Source organism: Erigeron canadensis, chromosome 2 (assembly GCF_010389155.1).
Source record: "Erigeron canadensis isolate Cc75 chromosome 2, C_canadensis_v1, whole genome shotgun sequence".
NCBI classification, from domain to species: Eukaryota; Viridiplantae; Streptophyta; class Magnoliopsida; order Asterales; family Asteraceae; genus Erigeron; species Erigeron canadensis.
Window position 1 is genome coordinate 9246971 of NC_057762.1, and position 24256 is coordinate 9271226.

General features: G+C 33.8%; 2 protein-coding genes across 4 annotated transcripts; one reads left to right on the plus strand and one right to left on the minus strand.

Annotated features, from left to right (window-relative positions):
- Positions 1-2131: 2131 nt before the first annotated feature.
- Positions 2132-6748, plus strand: LOC122588489 (protein MID1-COMPLEMENTING ACTIVITY 1-like). Of its 2 annotated transcripts, none has more exons than XM_043760619.1 (9): positions 2132-2664; positions 2925-3310; positions 3461-3595; positions 3737-3868; positions 4014-4120; positions 4627-4698; positions 5573-5679; positions 5914-6007; positions 6539-6748. In XM_043760619.1, the coding sequence occupies exons 1-9, from the start codon at positions 2251-2253 to the stop codon at positions 6589-6591; spliced, it is 1500 nt and encodes a 499-aa protein (XP_043616554.1). In that variant the 5' UTR covers positions 2132-2250; the 3' UTR covers positions 6592-6748. The 2 variants fall into 2 exon arrangements, with proteins under 2 accessions (XP_043616554.1, XP_043616555.1); XM_043760620.1 differs by having other exon boundaries at positions 4014-4087.
- Positions 3704-9193, minus strand: LOC122588488 (pentatricopeptide repeat-containing protein At3g51320). Of its 2 annotated transcripts, XR_006322165.1 has the most exons (5): positions 7467-9193; positions 6798-6980; positions 5881-5976; positions 5550-5687; positions 3704-4202 (listed from the first exon to the last, which is right to left on the minus strand). XR_006322165.1 is itself a non-coding variant. In XM_043760618.1 (1 exon), exon 1 carries the CDS (start codon positions 9128-9130, stop codon positions 7481-7483), a length of 1650 nt encoding a protein of 549 aa, XP_043616553.1. In that variant the 5' UTR covers positions 9131-9193; the 3' UTR covers positions 7369-7480. The 2 variants fall into 2 exon arrangements, 1 of the variants encoding a protein (XP_043616553.1); XM_043760618.1 differs by lacking the exons at positions 3704-4202; positions 5550-5687; positions 5881-5976; positions 6798-6980 and having other exon boundaries at positions 7369-9193.
- Positions 9194-24256: the final 15063 nt, after the last annotated feature.

Below are 24256 nucleotides of genomic sequence, written 5' to 3' on the forward strand. Positions count from 1 at the left end.
CCAATTATATGCATTCAAGAGTTGTACCATATATATGCAATAAGGACTTGTAAAAGTATATAGGTTTTTAGTATAGATATAATTTGTATTTAAGCTTCATATTATTTTAGTTTCAACTACGTAGTTCAAGCCCCGCATTGCGGGGCAAAATTTAACGTTTTTTCGCGTTTTTATTGTTATATGCAATACCACAAACACAACATTTTATTTATGTTAACTTCCATATTAATAATTTCGCGAAACATAAAGTTTAAAAAAACTCTCAAAAAAGAAATATAAACACAAATATATTTACATAATATATACAAACGTTGTTAGTTCATTTCAGACCATATGTTTGTTTAATATTAGTATGCTTGCGGCCTTTTTACATGGTATGGCAAGTGACAATGTACTAATACACTATCAAGTTTATGTCACTCAAAACGATGAGGAAGAAAAAATGTTGATAAAATAAACTCAAAAGTCAATAGAAAACAAAAAAAAAAATCAACTAAATATATATAAAACAAATAAATATCAAAATTTTGCTAAACAATATAACATAATATTTAGAATATTTTTTTATAGAAAACAAAATGTTAAATATCGTACTATTACAAAAAAAAAAAAAAATTTGAAAAAACCCCAAAAGTAAAATTTAAAAACAAAACTTCAGAAAAAAATTTTTATAGAAAACAAAAAATTGTTAAAAAATATAAAAATTACAAAATAGAAAATGTTAAAATAAGAGAAACAAAATTAATTAAAAATTAAAATTAGAAAAAAAAAACAAAATGTTAATAAAATAAATATTACAAAACATATATGATTCCATGAATTTTAAAGTTTTAGGGTTTAAAAAGAAATAACAAAGAAGTTAAAGAGCTACAGTAAGCATCTTCCAAAACAACAGGGAACATTATGTAACTTTTAAAGGTAACAAAAATAAAAAGGTCAATGGTAGGGTGGGGGGACTCAAACCAGAGACCTTTCCCATGTGGGGAGAAGCATTACCACCCAAATAACCTCAAGCTTTTATCAAATAATGACATATGTTTTATTTATACTGAAAATGTAGATGGAGACAAAAAGACTACTATTTACATCCACTTCTTTCATCAAAAAGGTTATAACGTTTATTTTAACGATAAATATTGGTTATTACTACTTAGTAATATAATGTCAATGTTCAAATTTGAACTTGGGACTTACAAGAGGGTAAAGTCTCTCAACTTTTTTTTGCACTACTAAACCAATAACTTATTGGCTGGTTGGAATTACATATTTTTTATTGACTTATAAAACATAATGCACCTTCGTATCAAAAACAACTATCACTTTTAAGTTTTAATAGCTGTAATTGTAATTAAACCCTTGTATATTCACTTGTCAAAACTTTTTAATGATAGCAAAAATCCAAAAGTGTTTGAAAAGGATTTAGAATCCAAAGTCTGGAAAGAGTTTGGTGTAATGTACTCGCTGGCAGGAGTAAAGTGGAAGTTAGATAGCATCTAATGAACCTAACACAACAAAAGGTTATGGTTGTTTTAACTTCCTCTCTTCTCAAACCAATTTAAATACATACACATATTACATATACATACATCTTGTTACCCATAAATGTTGAATTAAAAAAAAAAAAAAAAAAAAAAATTAAAAAAAAAAAAAAAGCAAATAAAGAAGAAGAGATTACTAGCTTATTCATGATAGATGACAATTTCGATCTTTTATAAGTAGATGCCTTGATTGGAATAGTTCATTATTCCGCTACTTATTTGGTTTTAGAAAATCATCTATGGATAAAGAATTAGACTTTAGTCTCGGTGTATACATTTTGTTTGATTAACATAACGATATTATAATATTTAAATTTGTTTTTTATACGTAATAATAGTTTAGACATTCATATATATCATTTAATTTCCAAAAACTTACGTTTGAATCAGTAAGAATCAAATAAAAATGGGCAAAACTTGGTATAGGCTAGGCAAGTTTACACATGTATCTTGCATTGTATTATGTGTACGGAAAGGAAAAGAAAGAGACGTAGAGCATGGACTAAAGAGACATCCAGCCCCTCTCCAATAGTAGACAAGATAGAGATAACATTGACAGATATTAGGACTGATATGATATCATTTTTCTAAAACCAGCTAAAATTCCATCTTAAAGATGAAGAAACCGAATTTGCAAAATTTGATCTCTTTGTTTCCATAAGTTGATTCACTACACCAACCGAAAAAGGGACTTTAATAAAGGAGGTTCAACATGGCTATGACGGCATGGGATCACCTGGGAGAGATTGCAAATGTAGCCCAACTAACGGGTTTTGATGCAGTAAGGCTAATAGGAATGATTGTAAATGCTGCTACCACCGCTCGTTTACATAAAAAGAACTGCAGACAATTTGCTATGCATTTGAGGTTGATTGGGAATCTATTAGAACAGCTACAAATTAGTGAGCTTAAGAAGTATAAAGAGACGCGTGAACCTTTGGAGCAACTTGAGGACGCATTGAGGAGGTCTTTCGTTTTGGTAAATAGTTGTCAAGACCGGAGCTATTTGTATCTGCTTGCCATGGGATGGACCCTTGTTTACCAATTCAAAAAGGCTCAAGATGAGATAGATCGTTACTTGAAGATTATCCCACTCATCTCACTTGTGGATAATTCTCGAGTCAAGGTATAATTGTGGAAACCTGATTCTCTTCTCTTTGTATTTCTGGATTAGTTACTTTCTTTTTTTTTTTATCTGACTTCATAGTTTTTGACTTCGTTCATGGTATTTATATTAGAAACCCGTCATCGTATATAAACCATGTACCTTTTTAATCATGGAGCCTACGGGCATATGACTACAAATGCACAAAGGGCTTGAACTGTATTGTTTTTCTTTTAATTCCGTATCCATTTTACCCTTGTAATAATGAAAAAATTAAGCAGGAAAGATTGGAATATATTGAAACGGATCGGCACGAATACACATTAGATGATGAAGACCTAAAGGTGCAAGAAGTTATAATGAACCCTGATCCCTCGAATACTTATGCTGCTGTTTTGAGGAACTCATTTTCTTATAGCTATCCAGACATGCCGTTTAATGAAGTTATCAAGATCGAAAATGAAAAGCTTCATTCTGAAATACAACATTCACAATCATACTTGGATGTTGACCAATGTGAACTCATTCAAAATCTGATGGATATCACAGAAGTTTTTGCCTCAAATCCTCAATTTGAGAATGTTGTGCCTTACCATTCGTATGACAGCAGCAACCAAGAACATGAAAACAACAACGATCTACAAATAGTTGCTTATTCAGCTCCAAGGTGATCTAAAGTTTCTTGAATATATTCGATACAGTAAAAAAGAAAATACTATAGGCTAGCCGACTAGGGACACAAACAGATCTAAAAGTAGAATCATTGTGAAGATATTAACATTCTGATGCTTAAAATGAGAAATTTATGTTATTGCAGAAGCACTTCCACTTCTGAAGTTTTTGCCTCAAATCCTCAATTCGAGTACACTGTGCCATACTATTCGTATGACAGCAGCAACCAAAAACTTGAAACCAACAACAATCTACAAATAGTTGCTTATTCAGCTCCAAGGTGATCTAAAGTTTCTTGATCTAAAGTTTCTTGAATACTATAGGCTACCCGGCTAGGGACACAAACAGATCTACAAGTAGAATCATTTTGATTAAGTGAACATTCTGATGTTTAAAATGAGAAATTTATATGTTATTGCAGAAGCACTTCCACTTCTGAAGTTTTTGCCTCAAATCCTCAATTCGAGTACGCTGTGCCTTACTATTCGTATGACAGCAGCAACCAAGAACTTGAAAACAACGATCTACAAATAGTTGTCTATTCAGCTCCAAGGTGATCCATAGTTTGTATTACTTAAACAGAATTGATAGAGTATAAAGGAAAATACTGCAGGGACACATATTGATCTAAAAGTTGCATCTTTGTGAAGATATTAATTTTCGTAAGTATATAGTAAGAGATTTATATGTTATTGCAGAAGCATTTCAGCTACATCCAGACAAGATTTGCTTCCCTCTAGAAGACCCTATCAGCGTGAAGAATGGCATTTTGGTATACTTGGCTGTTGTTCCGAGCCCATTATGTGTATGACTTGCAGTATAACCTTTTTATTTGATCTGTTTATCATCTGGATGACATCAAAGCATTCACAGCTACTCTGCTTCAACTTTTAAGCAACAGTGGAATAAAATGGTTCGGGTTAGATGGGTTGGGTAACAGGGTAAATGAGTTTGGTCGATATAACTTTTCGGTTCTGAAAGTAACTAGTGGGTAAAATATCGGATTTACATGATTATATCCAAGTTCATTTTACCCATTTAACCCATTAGAGATTATACACTAGCCAAATTGACTTGTTCACAACTAAATAAGTCGAAATTGCCATACCAACGTCTAATAAGTTAAACTATCTACAAACCTATACTTACTACTACATATTTTTATAAACCATTTTCCATTCGTCTGTCATACCACTGGCATTCTTTGCCAATAATTCCAAAATTCCAAATGAATTTTTTCTTACCTATAAGCTACTATCTAAAAGCTATAGTCATGTCATGTGCCTCTAAATACATTATGAGTTTGTGCAGGCTTAAAAACCTTCTTCTTTCCATGTGGAACCCTCTCAAAGATTGCTACAATAGCAACAAATATGGAAACAAGTAAGATACTATTCATTTTGAACACAACTTTTTGCTAATATATATGAACTGCAATTAGAAATGTATGTACTGCCTCTGTAGTTTTACAAAGCCCTTATGTCTATTACCACTCCCATGAACTTTGAAGGGCCTACTACTTGTCTACTTAAACAACCATAGAAGTACATTTCCCATACCTGACAGCTTATTTATTAAAAGAAAACCAGGCATATAGACGAAATACATCATTGCACCAGTGTATAGTCAAACAGTTATACCACAATTAACCCAAACACGAAAATATAGAACCGGTATTCAAACCATTCAAATCCCAACCTCTAAATAAAAAAAGTAAATGCTATCCAGAGTCCACATCGATTATATACTGATTAGATAGTACCTGGGATATGGAGAATGCAAACAACATAATACATTAACACTATGCCCCTAAACTAGTAGAAATGCATAGGCACATAGCTGTTACCGTTTATAATGAATTTCGAGACTCATATGTTCCTAATTTCCTATGTGTTCTGCAACCTCTTTTCATAAAGATATATAGTCGTGCAGCTTTAGATATAACAAATTAACAAGTCACAATAACAATCTAAATTTTCAAAGATAAACGGTTTAGGAGGTTGTAGGCATTGAATGTACTTAGAGGTGACTTTCAAAATTTGATCAATTCCACGCTTTCCCGCATTAACTATATTTTGTATCAACCGTTTGCGATTAGACAGACCTTAAATTGATCGAATAGATATGTAAGGAAAATGATAACTCCTAACATATCATCACAGCTTTTTGTTGTCTTTTGATGAAGGATGTTATGCAGACAGTGTATTTTATTACTTCCTATAATTCAAACTTACATGAAAACTGGTGTATGTGACAGCTTCTGTAGATGTCTGCAACGAGATAATGGCTTACTCCCTAATAGTTTCATGCTGTTGCTATACTTGTTGCATCAGGAGGAAGCTTCGGAATAAATTAAACATCAGGGTAATGATCTGTCAAAAAATCAAAACGAACGCCCAAAGGTTATGCTTGTCTTTTCATGCCCTGCATCAATCTAGTTTCCATAAAATATGTTTCTAAACAAAATTCTCATTCTGCTTTTTGCATTAAGATGTCAAAACCGAAGATTCCTGCAACTGAAAAATCAGCTTTGAAAAAGACTGCTACTAATAGTTTTGATAATACCTGCAGTATAACTTGTGTCTGTTATGTTCCCAGGGAGGGTGTTGCGGAGATTTTTTGTTGCATCTTTGTTGCAGTTGTTGTGCCCTAGTCCAAGAACTGCGAGAAATCGAGACACGGAGAATCCATGGTATGTAGTATCTATTGCTTCAAGTTATACTAGACACGAGAGGTGGTACAAATAGACGGGTCGGATGGGTTGGGAAGCGGGTCAAAAAGGATGATTCTTTTGTCCGAATCAATGCGGTTCAAGTTGGGTTCGAATGACCGGCAAAGTGCAAACACTTTATTTTGGGTACAGTTTGTATGTTTATATACATAAATAATGTGATAAATATGTTTGCCAAAAAACTATGTTATTACAAAACATGATTTAAATCTGAAGTCTATAATAAAGCAACTTAAAAGACTATATGCATTAACAGAGACTTTGGCAGAATATAACCCATTTGACCCACTGGAGATAAAATATAATCCAATAAAACCATTCATACGTAAAAGGATCCAAATTGCCAACTCTACAAGATATGACTACCAAGTGTAGCAAAGGGTTTTAGCCTTCCAAGTAAACTATGCCAGGCTAGTCTTCTATATTTTGGTCAAAAATGATCACATTATGTTATCAATGCGGGTTGCATATCCTTATTATCAACACTTGCAGGTATTCAGAAGACACAAACAAGGCCTCCTTCCCAGCAATACATGGAATCCTAGAATGATATTAGAACTTACGATTCTTGGCAATCTTTTTCCTTTTACATAATCTATTTTGTTGTAGTAAACTTGCTCTATTTGGATAAAAGTGTTCTCTATTCTATCACTTGCCAATGGTGGTTAGCAAGTTTGTATTTGAGAAAAACGAAGTTAGAAATGTTAAAGTGTTAAACTTGAGCTGGTCATGTCGCTCTTGACATACCAACCTTTCGCTTGATGGATTCAAACATTGCATGGCTAAACATCACCTATCAACATGACGCTTATGCAGAACACTCTTCGCGTCCTTAAATTAAATGTGCTTTGGACAGAACTACTGGTTTTTCAAATAGAAGATAAGCGTGCCTGAACAATCAACTTTCTCAGCTGTTTACTCTCCCTTTCTGAAGCTGCAAAACAATGAGTTTAAAAAGGTGGCATATTTATTACACTGCCTTGCTCAAAAACAGGGTTGCATGCATACACATATAAAAAGTAATCCTCGATAAATACGATCAAAAGCTATATCACTGTGTCAACAATGGGTTGTTATTCATATTCTGCGGTGCAAGCAAAAACCAGCTACATTTTTTCTAGATGACACATTACAAACTCAAACCATTGGGCCTTTAAATTTACAACTTCGTGTATGTAAATAAACTTTTGAATCTTCAAACGTGTATATGACATAATACCTAAACGAGACTGCAAAAATTGTCTAAAAGCTTCATCAAGCTGACACATCAGTTCCAGCCCTGTCATGTCCCATTTAATGCATACACCAGTTAGATGTTCTAGTTGGGCCAAAAGGTGCATGATTCAACATAAGTCACACCGTTTCATATTACATGTGTCTTTGTGACTAAAAAATCACAGAAAAAGAAAAAAAGACTAACCGAACAACCCCAAATTATCCATGTTCATGGAGCCTAGATATTCTATCTTCCCATTTATCCCTGACTTCAAGACTGTTAACTATTTCTGTCAACTCTACAAGACTAAATCCTGGTACACTAACCCCTCTCTCCTTCATCATACACTTCATCCAAGTTACATCATCCCACCGCCCTGCTACTGCATAGATTGTATAAAGCAGCACATAAAACCTATGATTCAATGGATCTTCCTCAATCAGAGCTTTTGCAATTTGCTCTCCTACGGCCATGTCACCTTGAAAACGACATGATCCTAGTAAACCAGCCCAAAATGATGACTGGGGTGACATATTTATGTCAACTGGCATAGTCTTCAAGAATTCAACTGCATCGTTGACTAAACCATGGCTAGCAAAAATATTAGCCATACACCAATAATGTGCAAAATTAGGTTTCAGATTGAAAACCTTAGTCATTTCAAGAAAGTGGTTTTTACCTTCTGGCAACAAGCCTAACCGTGCACAGGCACATAATACACCTACATAAGTCACTTCGTCTGGAATTAAATCAACTTTTAACATCTTATGAAACAAACGAAGGCCGTGTTTTGGGTTTCCATGTATAGAATGCCCCGTAATCATAGTATTCCAGCAAACCAAATTCTTGACCAACATTCCATCAAATATAACCTGAGCAATATCTGATCTCCCACATCTACTATACATATCAATAAAAACCGTACCAATAATCAGACTCGCATCCTTCCACATCCGAACAACAAAATCATGAACAGACCTTCCTTCTTTCAACCTAAGTGACCTGCCACACGCAGTAACCACACTGACAACCGTCGTATCATTCCCTCTCACACCTTCCTCAACCATCTTCCTAAACAACTTCAAAACCATTCCAGGATTCTTCCAATCCAAATAACCCTTCATCAAAGCATTCCACGACACCACATTTCTCTCCGGCATTTCATCAAACAAGTTATGCGCAAACCCCATCTCACCAACCTTAACATACCCATCAACCATCGAGTTCCACGACACTAAATCTCTCACAGACATTTCATCAAACACCTTCCACGCAACTTCATTTTCGCCAAAACAACCATACATATGAATCAAAGCATTCTCAACAAACAAACTCCTATCAACACCAAACTTCACAGCTTGGCCATGACACTCTTTCCCTAACCCCAAACCCCCCGTTTTCGTACACGAACTAATCAAACACGAAAACGTAAAACAATTCGGCTTAAACAAAACCCCATCATTTCCAAGCATTTCATAATAAAACCTAACAGCCTCATTCCCATTACCATAACCTTTAATAACAGTATTTACACAAAAAGTATCAGGAAAATGAATACATTTAAATATAAAAAGTGTATAATTAAAATGACAAAAATTCAAAGAAAGTTTCAATAGTCTGCCAGCCAATGATGGATTTTGAAAGAATCCTGAAGTGATAAAGTGAGTGTGGATCTGGTGAAATTGACTTGGGTTTTGACATATTTGTATTAGGTTTAAGATTTTATCTTTTATTGAGAAAAATGGATTTTGAGAATTTGAAGAATGTAAATGGGATTTTGTGAAATAATAATTATTGTTATTAGGGTTTAATGGGGTTTTAGTGGACCGAAGGAGGAGGTGGTTTAACATCAATAACGCTCTTGCCATTCATTTCCAGATCAGGGTTTTTGATGTTTATTATTATAGTTTCGATCTGTTAATATTTGTTGATGATGCCATTGACGTCCCTTTTTTTTAAGTCCAAATAAAAACTCCTGAATTTATTATAGTACCGAGTGTTAATACGTCTAACTTTATCTTTATCTTTATTTTTAACCCTTTATAAAAAAAAATTGAATTAAAAAATTAAGCTCGTTTTGTTAATGTACCCTCATAGCAATTGTCATTCTTAAAACAAAATGACACACAAATAAAATCGCAATTTTACTGTCATGAAATCACACTCTGTAACCAATGTATTCATCCAAAAAAATGGTTATAAAATTTCGTCACAACGCACACGGATATTATGCTCGTTTTGTTAATGTAAATGGTATTTTTATTAGCTTTGTTTATTTTCTAATGTTTTTTCTAATCAGAAAAATAGATATGTAATTTTTACAATTTTTTTATTTTATATTTTAATTTGTTTGTCAAACAATTTTATACAATTAAAAATTTAGTTTATCCATAATCCTCAACTTCAGCTTTATAGGCGGATTAATATGGATTTTCCTCCATCAGGTATTTGAAATAAGCATTTTTACTTCGATGGAGCTCTATAGCGCCGGTTAAGACAACGTATGTTAAACCTTCCGTTTTCGAATTGCGTCACGAAGTTTCTAGCGAAATTAACTTTGAAAAAATGTACAAACTAAAAATATAACAAAAGAAAAATGTCTTTTAGCCAAATGTTGGTCACGAATTCAAAACCTTTGAAAGACTTATTAGGAAGTCTTTGTCAATGAGGTGGAGCATGGGGTTTTTTTTCTAGCAGAACGGTAGTGAGACTTCCACCGCCAGTCATGCCCTCGGATTGACTGTGTTAGTGACGTGGTCGATCTCTACCGAATGACGTAGAGGCATACCGCTGAGTCTAGTCACCACTGCTGTTAAAAAAAAAAAAGTTAAAATTTACTAATTTAGTATGTTGCAATGACTCGGCAACGAGGTATCCAGTTCTTACCCATGAGAGGAATATTCAAATTTTGGTTTAGCCCAAGGAGTTATTTTTGGAATGAAAATACATGATAGGCTTGGGTTACCTATGGCAATTTGTATTCACGAACATCAAACGAGGGATTTACGAGTGGTGCGTTATTACGGATATCTTTTTAAGTTTTTATTAACTTAAAAGTAGTTGATTGTAATACAATGATTATTTATAGAAACTTGGATGAATGTAGATAAAAGAAAAAAAAAAAAAAAAAAAAAAAAAAAAAAAAAAAAAAAAAAAGAGAGAAAGAAGTAAAATAAAATATGTCTACCGTAGGGACTCATCTAGTTTGCTGAAACATATTTAGCTTAGCAACTGTATTGACTATTCACAAGATGTAAAAATACAATAGGTGTTTAAACCAAAAAGGGAGACCACGAATATGAAACTTAGAATAGATATATGTTGTAGTATTATTTTCAAATGTTATGACTTTGCTTTTCACTGGATTAACATTACTATATCATACTATTGATCACATGAGGTGTTTTGTATTTCATTTAGATTGTTCATGTAGTTATCTAATTCATTATCGAGTTTCTACGCGCTTAACATATATCCGTTAAATATGACTTTTAGTGACAACATTATCGCAAAATATTATTGTACGTGACTTTCAAAGAGAAAAAAAACTCCTTTGGCCGCTTAGTGACTACTTAGCGACTACACATTAATGTCGTCGCAAAAAGTCTCCATCTCCTAATTTAATTTTCTTGTAGGGTCTACTTACTCTAATAGGTCATGTTTAGCAATGCCTAAACATTAGGGGTGTTCAAAATATACTTATCCTAATCTAGAATCGGAATAATCCGAAAATCTGAATAATCGAATCCGATATGAGATTATATGAATACTCGGATTACGGCCTGTTCATATTTCAGTACTATATCAGTAGTATGAGTTTGGGCTTTTTGTTGGGCTTTTTTCGAAACAACACTTTCGAAGTATTATTTGGGTTGATGAATTAATTCATAATTAGGAGATTCACTTGCTATCATTAGGTTATCGGTTATCCCATAATTAGACATCTATAATAACTTATAAAGCAAACTGGATTCCTCTCTTAACTTAATTAAGAACCTGATAAGACAAAAATGCCTTTAAAAAATCTTCTTTGCTAAGCACCATCTCACGTGATATACCAACTATGCCCTTCAACTATTTTCGTCTCTAGCAAAGTAAAACCCTATCAACGCCACCACCAGATTGTCTTTCTCACCACCGCCGCATTGCGCTGATACCATGCTCGTTTCAAAGAAAATAAACTGTGACTATTTTGCAGCCTCCCATAATTTAAACATTGTCTAATACGAGTATATAGATAGATTAAGATTTAAGAATGAAGTTACATGAAAAGGTTGAAGACTGAAAGGGAAACAACAGCTAATATAAGTCACGTAAATATGTTACTATTATCTAATAAATATTGATGGTGTTAAAAGTTGTCACAACTAACGTATCATTTGTTTACTAGATTAGTCAAAGCAATTCATGGTTTTTTTTAGTTAATTAACCCAAAAATGACCAATAAATTTATTTTCATACTTTAATAACGTACGAATCAATACATACAATAAACTATTGTCTTATATATCCGATTGAAATAAATAAGAACTTATTTTGTTAGACACAATACGTAAAATGTGGTCACAAGTAACATTCCATTTCTTGGTACAACTTCTCATGTGTTGAGAACTCCCAATCAAACAACCTTCAAAACCACGCAAATCAAATGACCATAAAATTGACTCATTACTAGCTCACGCAAATCTTATATCAACATCTAATCTTTCCATTAATCAAATCCAACATTAGCAATTCATGATGATCAACAAACTGATCTCTTTGATACGTTCATATTTCAGCGCTCGACGAGTCATAAGTCCAGACGAGTCTAGTTTCGAAGACAAGTCATGTTGCGTCTGCCTACTGACACTCGAGAACGATAGAGATGACAAAAAGCGCATTCTTGCTTGCGGTCATGAATTTCACAAGGTTTGTGTCGATAAGTGGTTTCATTTTTGCCGGAAAACATGTCCAGTTTGTCGGTTTTCGATGGAAGTTGAGGAAGTGAAGACCAAGAAATGTGAGGAGTTGACCGAAGAAATGGTGATATGGTTTTCTTCTTTTCATATGGCTGGATTTGTTTAGAAGAGGGACATCTAAAGGGTTGAAACTTGAAAGGCGGGGATAAGAAATTATAATTCCCTATTTGAAACCTTTTGTAAAAACTTGCCGAGTTTAAAATGATACGACTCGAATACTTTTCTTTACGAGCATATAGTGTTTTTGCAAACTCGGTTGTATACAGCCGGGTGTCCCGTAACCGTCCAAACACTTTCATAGCTATTTTCAGAAATGTCGTTTCTATTTTCAAAAATGTAGTGAAACAACATGACTAACATTTACCATAATTAGTGGTTCATAGGATATCCTCATATACTTATTGTAAACTTATAATTTGTATGCGGTCGGGTATCCCTTGACCGCCCGAACAATTTATTTCACGGCTACACCCACAATGTTTATTTTTAAGAATATAAACTGATTGTTAAAAGGCACAGGGTAACACCACCAGGAAGAAGGTCAACCACACCAGGGTATTAGCGGCGACGTCGCCGCTAATAGTGGGACCCTGGACAACCCTGTACGTTTGACTGACAAAGCACGTTTTCGAGTCGCCACGTATCAGTATTAGCGGCGATGTCGCCGCAAATAATTATGACGTGGCCACTGAAAACATGTTGTGTCCGACAACCGTGCCGCTTGTCCATGGTCCCACTTTTAGTAGCGACGTCGCCGCTAATAGTCTGACATGGACAAATTCTGAACCATACGGTCCAATTAGAAATTTGTAGTTTAGGTATATATATATAATCTTTCTTTCGTTATCAAAAACACTCAAATTCTTTCCATTTCGCAAAATCGTATTCAAAGCTGCAAACCAATATTGATATCTTTTTCACTTTCGTTTTCAAACCTGCTAACATTTATATTTTGCACAGGTATATTTCTTACATAAACATATATATATATTATGAATATAGATATAGATATTATACCTATGTGTAAGTTATGTAATTAGTATGGATACCGTACGTCAATAGTTACTGAACCAGATGTTTACTGAATTGATTCAAATGGATAGTTTTGAGGATATTTGGGCAGACCCAGAAAACGTACGTATTGAAGTGCCGAATAATGTGTTTGAGATACCTGATGCGGACGGTGATTTTGACTGCGAAGCTGAAGACTTACAAACCGATGAGGTGTTCGATTCCGTTGAAGACTTGACGGAGTGGGCTCAAAGATCAGCAATGGAGTTGGGTTATGTTCTAGTCATATGGCGGATGAACAAAAACTCAGTAAAGGTGGTCAATAAAATTACACTAATATGCTACCACGGTGGACCACGCGATAAGAGGTTAATTGGGCCACCAAAACGGTCCAAAAGATAAGATATCCCTTTACTTTGGAAGGTCGGCCCGGGCGTGATGGTGGTTGGAGGGTAACTGTCAAGGACTGGAGACACTATCATGATCCAACTGCCGATATACATGGGAATGCATACGTGAGACGGATGACGGAAGAAGAAAAGGAATATGTGGGAAACCAATCGGATCGCCGTTTTTACCCACGTCAGATCCTGGTAAACCTGAAACATGAATTTCCAGGAAACCTAACTCGAAGAGGAGACATTACCAACATTCTGAAATCCAGACGAAGGTCATGCCAAGCTGGGCGTACTCCAATGCAGGTACAAACATCATATTAGTGATTATGTACTACGTTGTTGGAAGTGACTTATTTACTAATTGTTGTTCACTTTCCGCATGTTATGTTCTCATTGATGCAGGAGAAGAACTACTTTTACCAATTCACTACAAATAGTAAAAATGGACTGTTGGAGAACCTTTATTTCATGCATCCAACATCAATGACCCTATGGCGCGCTTTTCCCTGGGTTATTGAAATTGACTCCACGTATAAAACTAACGTGTACAACATGCCGCTTGTTGAGATTGTCGGCGTGACTTCAACAGGCAGGACCTTCAGTTTAGCATATGCTTTTATCGTAAATGAGCGGGAGGCTAATTATCGATGGGTGTTAAAATCTTTGAAGTCCACCCTTGTTGAAGGCTTTGCCGTCCGTGTCATTCTAACTGACAGGGAGCTGGCCCTGATGAGAGCATTGAAGGTTGTTATGCCTAAAGTGAAACAATTGCTGTGTAGGTTCCACATATGGCAAAACATAACCAAACACTGCGAACCGACATTGCGGCTGAAAGATGTTTCCATTGAAAGGCTTAAGGTCTGGTGGAAAGGGGTCTATGAATCTCAGACTGTTGACGACTTTAAATCAAATGAGAAAGAGTTGAAGAAAAAATTGAAAGATTTTCCATCTATCTACAACTACCTGAAAGATAATTGGTTGTCCCCGTACCGAGAGCAGTTTGTGTCATGTTGGGTCGATGAACATCTCAACTATCAGAACCACACCACAAACAGAGTGGAGGCCGAGGACCACTTGCTGAAGGAAGAGCTGAAGGGGAAATGTACGTTTACCAGAATTCTGCAATGTGTTGATTCTGTCATCATCGGTCAAGACACAGAATTAAGGGGGCAACTAGGGTATAGTAAGGGAACCCTATGGCTTTCAAGAGTCCAGAATGGATTCACCACGCAACCGGTCCTGCACGTGCAGTGGCATCAATGTACGCACATCGAGAACAAGCATATCAGAACTGGATGTATGAAAACTGCCCAAAAATACCTGCCGGGCATCCTATTGTTATAAATGATTAAATTCATTAGATGTTGTATATATGTTGGGTATTATGTATTATGTTTGAACCACACCATATGTATTATGATATAAAACGTAGAAAAAAAATTGTACATATTCAAAATAACACTTATTCAAAATAACGATATAAACCTTAGAGAGGAATAAAACATATTTAAAATACTACATAAACTTTTTAACGGAAACCGTCTTCATCTTGCAATTTATAATATGTTGCAAAGTCCATTTTTTTGTCATTCAACTTTAGCAATTTCTCAAGTTAGGAGGTTATTTCTTCGATCTTTGGTAATGTCATTTCAAGATATTCGCAATGCATATCTTCACTTATAATGGTTTGCCTACCCATTTTCCTTATTTCTTTGATTTTCTTCTTATGTTCGACTATTCGTTGTTCCATAAGAAGCTTACAATCATTAATTTTGTGGTAAAGCTGATACCCATCGTCTATATCATCTTTACATTGCGCTTTCAATGCATGAAATGTTACCCTAGGTGGTGATGATGGCCCAAATGACGATGAAGAAGCCATTACCTTTTTTGATAGGAGACGGTGATCGGCGGAAAATGGGTAAATGAAAGAAATATGGAGAGAATTTCGTATGTAGCCGAATGGTTTATATAGAAAACGACACCTTATCCGTAAATTGGGACGGGACGATTCCCGAGGTGCCACGTGCACGTGGCACCTCGGGAATCGTCCCGTCCCAATCTACGGATAAGGTGCATCGAATCAGATTTTTTTTTTTAGATCATCAATTTTGTTACGGTCATAAAAAAAACAAATGATCGGATCAGAATTTTTCCTACACTTATTTTTTTTATTCTTCCAAACACATAAACCAACAAGTTCGTAAAAAAGATTATGAAAGGAAATCTAACTTTAGTTAAACCAAGAATACAAACATAAACCAACAAGTTCGTAAAAAACACAAACTAATCACTACCCAAGCGCTGTGTGTGTAATGCTGACATGCTAGGCCCGGCCTGGGATGATGACGTACTACGCCCGACCTGGAATGATGCCTGGTTCCAAGGGCTCATCGGCTCGAAGAATCGATCCACGTCAAAGGACGGCGACTGCTGGGCTGGGAGAGGTTCCTCTATATCTACTGGGAGGTCGACATTCAATCCTCGTGTTCCCCTAACCATACGTGCAACTGCACGAGTATGTCCCGATCGGCTGTCACACCCCACCTTAGGCGGAATCGTAGGATATGACGAAAAGATATAGCAATGGCACATGGAATTTGTAATAGAGTTATACTAAATGAAATCCAAAAAATGTAATTCCCACAAGCGAGATAAGTCTAGGCAACACGCCTCAAATAGCAAAAGATATAACAAATAGCAAATAGAGTTCAATGATTAAATGCAACTAGGAGTCCATGAAGGATCTCTTTATTAGTCTTCCTAAAGTCCTTATGCTCAATCTCCCTAAGCATTGTTATTACCTGAAAATGAATTTGCTGTGCATGATATATCAAGTTTGGACAATAGTGTAAATATAAACATGTAGTAGCATACTAAATAATGATCAATGCCATCATAGTTATCCAACAACACAATCCCCATCACTCCTGCCAACAACTCAATCATGCTTTAAATACCAACAACTACCAGCTGGAGTATAAAGTTGGTCGATAGTTTTCCAATAGTCTTCAATAGATATCAAAAGACATCTATTGCATCAAAGAAATCAATGCAAGCAAGCTAGCATACACAATTTCATAATTACACGTATTTGTCCATGAAAACAAACAAGTTTTTGGCACAGCTAGTAAAGAAATGAAAAGTGTTTTGAGCATCATTTTCCCCCAAAAAAATAATATAAAAAGGGGCCACGAAACTCACCTTAACAAGCAAACAGTTGTGCAAAGTCCAGAAAGGTCACTAGAATCTACACAACATATATATGAACAAGTTACAATTATGGACATGAGAATAACCGTCCATTGTAACCCGTATCTGATGAAATACACATATGGCTACTTTAAAAATATTCACAACATGATTTGTCATATACTATTAAGTTACAAGTCACATAACTTAATATATAGAGTATTTGTTTTAATGATTTAAGATTAAATTCTACAAATTCATATTCACTGAAACTTTTGGTAACTTTATCTATTTTTTATTAGGATGAAACGACCAATTCAGGTTTTCAAATCTTAACTACCGTAACCTTAGAGCGTTATAAACTTACATGAATTTTTACTTAATTTATTTCGCACGTTAACATTTTTTTTTTAAATTCCAATATTACATACTAGTCAGAAAATTCACTATTTGCGTGCAGAAAAGTTTTATAAAAGTTAAGGACCTTCGAAGCTTCAAAAAAATCCAAATTTTTAATGTACATTCTTAACATCTTAAAAATGTTTCTGGAAAAAAAAATAATCTTCCAGTTCATAAAATCGACCAAGATATGACTATTTGAAGTCGACCTAAATCTGTTCGAAAAACTCAACTTTGCGCAGTTTTGTTATAAAATTCGTTTGACAACCTAAAACTTCGTATTTTTACACGAAACCAATTCCACCAGAAAGTAGACTTCCTGAATTTAATTTTAGACACAAAAAACGTGACTTAATTATCTCCCATGACCAAGATCTGACCTTTTTAAGTTAGCAGACTGAATCTGTCCAGATTCTAAAGTAGTTCCAACTTACTGTTTTAAAGACTACTACAACTAAATATTTATATATGAACTTTTAAATCTTTCCAACACCATAATTAGTTTTCTTAAATTATATTAATTATTATTCTAAAATAATACGTGAACTTTTTAGATTAATGTGATTTATACTTCAAACTCTTGATTTAACCTTAAAAAGACTTTCATTAATTATTATAAATTTTGCCATAATATATATTCATCAAAAAGGTTACTTAAAATAAAAGATCAATAAATATAAAGATAAATTTATATATGAATAGAAAAGATAAGTAATTTACCCCAAGGTTGATGATCACTCCTTAGACACCTTAACAATATAAAATATAATCTTATAAGGATTTTATTATAAATTATATTTTGATCTCAAAAAAAAAAATATCAATAACCTTACCAACAATTTATTTTATCAAAGTTGATGATCAAAAGTTGACTCTTCGTGGTGATGGATCGAATGGCATGGAGAAGAAGAGTTTTGTTGTTTGAGGGTTTTTTTTTTTTTTTTGCCGTAAGACTAAGTTGGACAAAAAGGGTTTTCTTCTTCTTTTTTATATATATATATATATTTGATGCTCCCTTTATGTAAGTGTTTATCAACAATTAGGATTTGATGGATTTCTTTATTGTTAACATAAATTTAACTTTGGATGGGATAATGCCTTCTCGGCCGACTAGCTAGAAAGATATCCCCATCTCAAATTCAAATTCTACTTTTGTTATAAAATTTTTATTTAATTAAATTTGGCTATTTCATTAATTTTCTTAATCATTATGTTAATATATTAACATAATTGTCTATGTTGGAAAATAGAGTGACTAAATCCTAAGCTATTAGAATTCAAGTAATAAGAGTCAGATATTGGAATGATCATAACATTCTCTACGCTTGTTATACTATGTAGGCACATTGACTAGTTAATAAATTATAAATTCCAGTGAGAGAATACCATAAACTATCAGTTTTGGTGACGGGTGTCACAGGTCCCTAAAGCGTCCACAAATGTCTGCGTTGGCGGGGTGTTAGGCACTTGGGAAAGTCTCTGGTGGGTTTCAACAAGCTGGTCCCGTACCACATGAACAAAAAGTTACAAAAAATTACTAATTACTTATACGTAATAGAAATTTACAAAAAAATACGAATTTAAGTGTTGTGCGAGAACTTACATAAATGGGTCTAGCTCCGCCTTGCACCATCCCATCTTGTCTTGTGTGGGCCCGCAAAAAGAACTGAGGCGGGTCCTCATTATCTTCCTGTATATACATTAATCAAAGTTATATATGTATGTGTATCTCTCTATTTATATACATAATGTGGATATAAATATGTACGTATAACTTACAACGTATTGCCATTCACGCTGGTCCAGTAACGCAGTAGACCCCTCCATATATCTGCAGGTATTCCATACGGCGGTTGACCCTCGAATTCGGCGAGTCTCTGTGACCCACCCCTGTTGGTGAACCAAGTCTTTTTGAATTTTGCTTTTTTGTCCCTATAGTTCTTGCGGGCATCCTGAATAGTCATATTAGTCATGGCCTCTCGTAAGGGGTGATCGTCTGGGTGATTTAGATACAGTTCCAAGTAGAACTGTCTCTGCAATTTTGTAGTAATAGTTAGCATCTACCCTATTTTTTTAATGACGTATTTAAATTATAAAATAGAATGTTTTATACCAGAAGCCACATAAAAAGTCCATCCTTGATGGGCTGGGGCACCTGATCCCACGACTTGTAAGTATGTGTGACGGTAGCGACATATATCCCCAAATAGCTCTTGTACCATGTGGAGTGGTCCCCGATAGTCTGCCACCTACTTGAATTGTTATCAAGCAAAAGAGATATACAACGTCCAGAATTCTGAAACTCCCGCTCCAGTTCATAGTTAGCAGCGGCAGCTCTCCCTGTACTAATACATGCAAAACAAAATTAAAGAACATACATATATATATACATATCTATATATATATATATATATATATATATATATATATAGATATTTATGACAGACATTTATATATACTTATCCTCCAATACGCCTGCAACCCCATTCAGGATTTCACCCCCAATTTGGAGGGTCATTCCCACCATCTCCACCATGAACCACATCCATTTTAACCTACATAAGTTATACACAACTTATAAAATAATAAAAACAATTATCAAGGTTAAAAAAATGCGCAAATAAATTTAACATATTCTTAACACAAATATTTTTTCCAACTTATTATCCCTAAATGAGCACAAATTTTCAACTTAATTTTATAAGTTTATTTTCTAACAATAATACTTGCAATCATATTAACGTAATAACAACTATATTAACAATTACAATCATACTAACAAGTGTTTACTAACATGATATCATATATGTGTGACCATAAAATTTCAAACATTCATATCATTTATAACAATAATAACATAACATTTATAACACTAATTACAATTATAATAACTTTTTCTAACATAATATACTAACAATCAAATAACCAATAATCATAAACTACAAAAAATTTATAAAAATCACCGAACTTGTAACAATCATATCATTTTTAACTATAATAACATAACCATCTAACACTAATTTCTAACAATCATATCATTTTTACTAACAATGTGTTTTCTAACAATCATATCATTTTTAACAATCATATCATAATTAAATTAAAAATAATAACATTTCTAAATATAATAGTATAACATTTCTATAACAAACAACTTATATTAAAAATAATAACAATAATAAAAATTTAAATGAGTGTTGGTAAACATACCAAGATTTTCGTCACATAAAAACAGCCAGATTTTCGTCACACAAAAAAGGTGGGGTGGCTAGATTCTTGATAAGAAGACTGACATGATTGATGGCCGGAATATGAATACAAAATGGATCGCCGGAACTGAGTTTTTTTTTCTTTTTGGGATGGCCAGAATGCTTTTTGAAAGACTTTTCCGTTTGGAGGGGATAGTGTGTGATGGAAGATGGTTGAGCGGCTGCCTTTTAAAATATTAGGGTTTTTTTATTAGCGGCGACGTCGCCGCTAATAGTGGGTCCCCCAGGCGCTTCTGTCGGTCACTTGTCTTTGCAGTCTGTCAAACGGGTCCCGCATTATTAGCGGCAACGTCGTCGCTAATACCTATGGTGGTGTTACCCTTTTTTGCCTGGTGGTGTTACGCGTTTCGTTCCAAAAATACTATTATTACGTAAACTAATTGTTTCAACCGAAAAAGGTTAAAATAGGTTATTTGTAAAAGTTTGTCTAAATAACTTGTTAAGTGATTAAAAAATATATCTGTGTTTGATAAACATAACTTTTCACTTATTTATATAATAATATTTTTAATTGATATACTTACATAAACGAATACAATGAAGTTGTTGATAGATTAATGGTAAGTTGTTTGGAAAATAACTAATAGTTTGATGTACGTTAATTTTTTATTGGTGTAAAGTATTCTAGGTGAACTTTTATTTGGAAATCAACCCAGTTTAAATGTAACTACAGGCCGGATCAAGTTACGATAACTACCAAATGCTAATAAGACCTTCATATTTGTATATTGAGTGGTGTGTCTGCATGATGAATGATTTGCACCAGTTAAAACATAATAATAACTCAATGAATTTAGTGGTTCATTCATAAGATATATACTTGTATCTTCGGGTTTTCTATCAAGATTTAAATCTTGAGATGAGGGTATGAGTATTTTCGTGAAGATCCTAAGTTGTATAACGTATACTAAGCATTCGAGTTAGTTTGAGAGTAGCCGTTTAAAACAAAAAGAAAACGTGATAATAATTATAATAACTTAACATGTGCTATTTATAAACGAACAATGACCTTATACTTCTGATTTTTCAACGTATGAATATGGATTCTCTATTTCATATAACTAGATGGATCTCCACATGATACAACGACGATAATAGTAATGACGACGACATGATGGTGGTGCCAATGAGTGGTGCTGGCAGCGACCGGTGGTGGCGGCGCAATAGTTTGGTTTAGAAAAATGATAGAATTGAAATTTAAAACTGTCTACCAAATTCCATAAAATACAGAATTTGAATTCCTTCAATATACAATGGAATTTTTTAGATTATAATGGAATTCAACTATTTAACGAAAAGACCCTTATTAAGGCAATCAAACCTTAAGTTATTGATATGTCATTATTAGATATATATTAAATAGTGTAAGAATGATTAAATGGATTAATTTTTGTTATAAGTCTCATGCCAATGGCGGACCCAGGATTTGTAAGGACGGGTAGCACAATTTTTTTTATTGATGGCCTTATATTGACGTAAAATTACGATACCGACTAAATTGTTACGATTTTTTAGGATTTATGACTATTTTTTCATAATTGTTAGGAGTTTTTGGCATTTTGGGTGGTTTACATTGATCATTTAATTGCACAAGTACGTCTTTATGAGTTTATTATTAGGATAATTTTTTGAAAGTTTTCAATTAGTAACATTGACGGGTATCCCATATTTGTTTGACCCGTAACACTAATAAATAATATATCGTTTTTAAAAAAAAAAATTACACTACATGGATCTAACGAACCTGTAGCCCGGACTACCCCTAGGTTCTATGTAGGTCCGCCTATGTCTCATGCATTTCAAATATGAGCTAAATTGGATAAAAGGCAGGGCCGGCTTAACTATATATAGAAGTTAGGCATGGGCCTAAGGCCCCCAAAATACAAAGGCCTCCATTTTTTATAATTTGGGTTTAATGTTTTAGAGTTTAAACTTTTGTGTTATATGTTATTATTATAAAAGGGTAACATGAATGCTCAAGAAAACAAATAGGGAAATAAAATTCATAGCCTCAGACCTTAAAAAAAAAAAGACACCACACAAATGAAGTTACAACCTTCAAAGAAAAAACGAAAAAAAAGATCTAACTATTAAGAAATCGAAAAATCTGACAACCGACTTTCACTTTGATTTCCAACAACGAGTTAACAATTAAATCTTGATTATATGAAAAACTTTCTCCTAAAAGTGGTACAGATTTTTTGCTTTTTTACGTTCTTTTCACATAGCAGCTTGCTATATAAGATGAATTATTATTTTTTCTGCTTTTTGTATTTATTTTAATTTGTATATTAATCAATTAGGCCCTCAAAATTAATTTCGCTTAAGGCCCCAAAAAAATTTAAGCCGACGTGGATAAAAGGTGGATCATTATTGTACAAGTAAATGATGACGCATAAGTCTTTAAAGAATGATCCATATGCAATCATATTTGCTATACTTGAAATGAGGAATTTGATGAGGAATTAATTCTTGGGGTGAGGCTGCGAACGAAAGGAGACAAACACAAAGAGGAACGGATCGACCAATAGTAGCAACACAGCACGCAATCAGTGGATTTATGGGATTTTCTACATCAATGACAATCTAAAGAAGGAGATGTCCGATTAAATTTAGGTTATTTCTCTTGATTAACAATTACTGATTAATTTTATTTAACGAACTTTATTTTTAGTAGTGCAGACATTCATCTTTTTGGACTATGATGCGTATGACTGATTGAATATTTATTCGTTATTATTTGATTTGGATTTTTCCGAGACAATCTATTGTGAGTTAACGATTTATGCCGAGCCCATTAGCATTATGATTAAGAAAGATCGTTTGATTAACATAAATTGTGCCAAATTGTTCATGTCAACTAATAAAAATATTTTTATGTAATTTACAATAAATATTCGGTAAAGTTTATTAGGTGAATTAATGAGACTTTTGGGATTCAGGAGGGATGTTTTTTCCAACCATTGTTTACAGCTTATAATTTACTTCTTGCATATTCAGTTTAATTTGCATATTTGTTTTAGTTAACTATAATTAGTTTTCTTATTATTCTCAAACCAATCGAAAATTGTTAAAACTTGACTATATCCACAAACGTTCCTCGTGGGAACGATATCCACTTACCCGATCTAGTATAAGGTGTTTAGATTTATTTTTAAGCGCTACTTCGACGTCAATCAAATTTTGACGCCATTGCCGGGAGCGAGTGCCTTTGTAATTCAAAAAAAAAAAAAATTTTTTTGTTTAGTTAGTTTTATTATCTAGTTATTTTTTTACTTTTAAAATTCGAAAAAATCATAAAAATCACAAAATTTTATGAAAATACAAAAAGATTTTTCATTTTTATTTTAGTTTGTTTTTTGCATTTATTGTTTCTTGTTTTATTTTACGCGTTTGCTTATGTTTTTGTTGGTTTTTAGTAACTTTAGTGCATGTATACAAGACAATCCAGAAAGACTTCACCATTGTTACACGATCCCGAGATTGAGAAGTTAGCTAGAGCAAAGAGGAAAGCAGCAAAAGCATAAAAGTAACTGCTCAGTGCCGCCTTCCGCGGGTTTTGAGTCCCAATACCTCGACGGTGTATGGGAGAGGTTAAGATGTAGGCAGACCTTACCTCTATCAAAGTAGAGAGGCTGTTTCCAGTTTCTACCTAAATGGTAGAAAAGGCCCTCCAACCTTTACATGGGATGAGGATCGAACCCATGGCCTCTGTTTCCAGAGGCAAGGGTGTTTACCACTGATCCAACCATGCTGCTTATGAA

Coding starts and splice junctions, on each gene's coding strand:
- LOC122588489 (XM_043760619.1), top strand. CDS start 2,251: ATGGCTATGACGGCATGGGATCACCTGGGAGAGATTGCAAATGTAGCC. Junction 2,665..2,924: donor TGGATAATTCTCGAGTCAAG/GTATAATTGTGG, acceptor AAAATTAAGCAG/GAAAGATTGGAATATATTGA. Junction 5,680..5,913: donor GGAATAAATTAAACATCAGG/GTAATGATCTGT, acceptor TTATGTTCCCAG/GGAGGGTGTTGCGGAGATTT.
- LOC122588488 (XM_043760618.1), bottom strand. CDS start 9,130: ATGGCAAGAGCGTTATTGATGTTAAACCACCTCCTCCTTCGGTCCACT.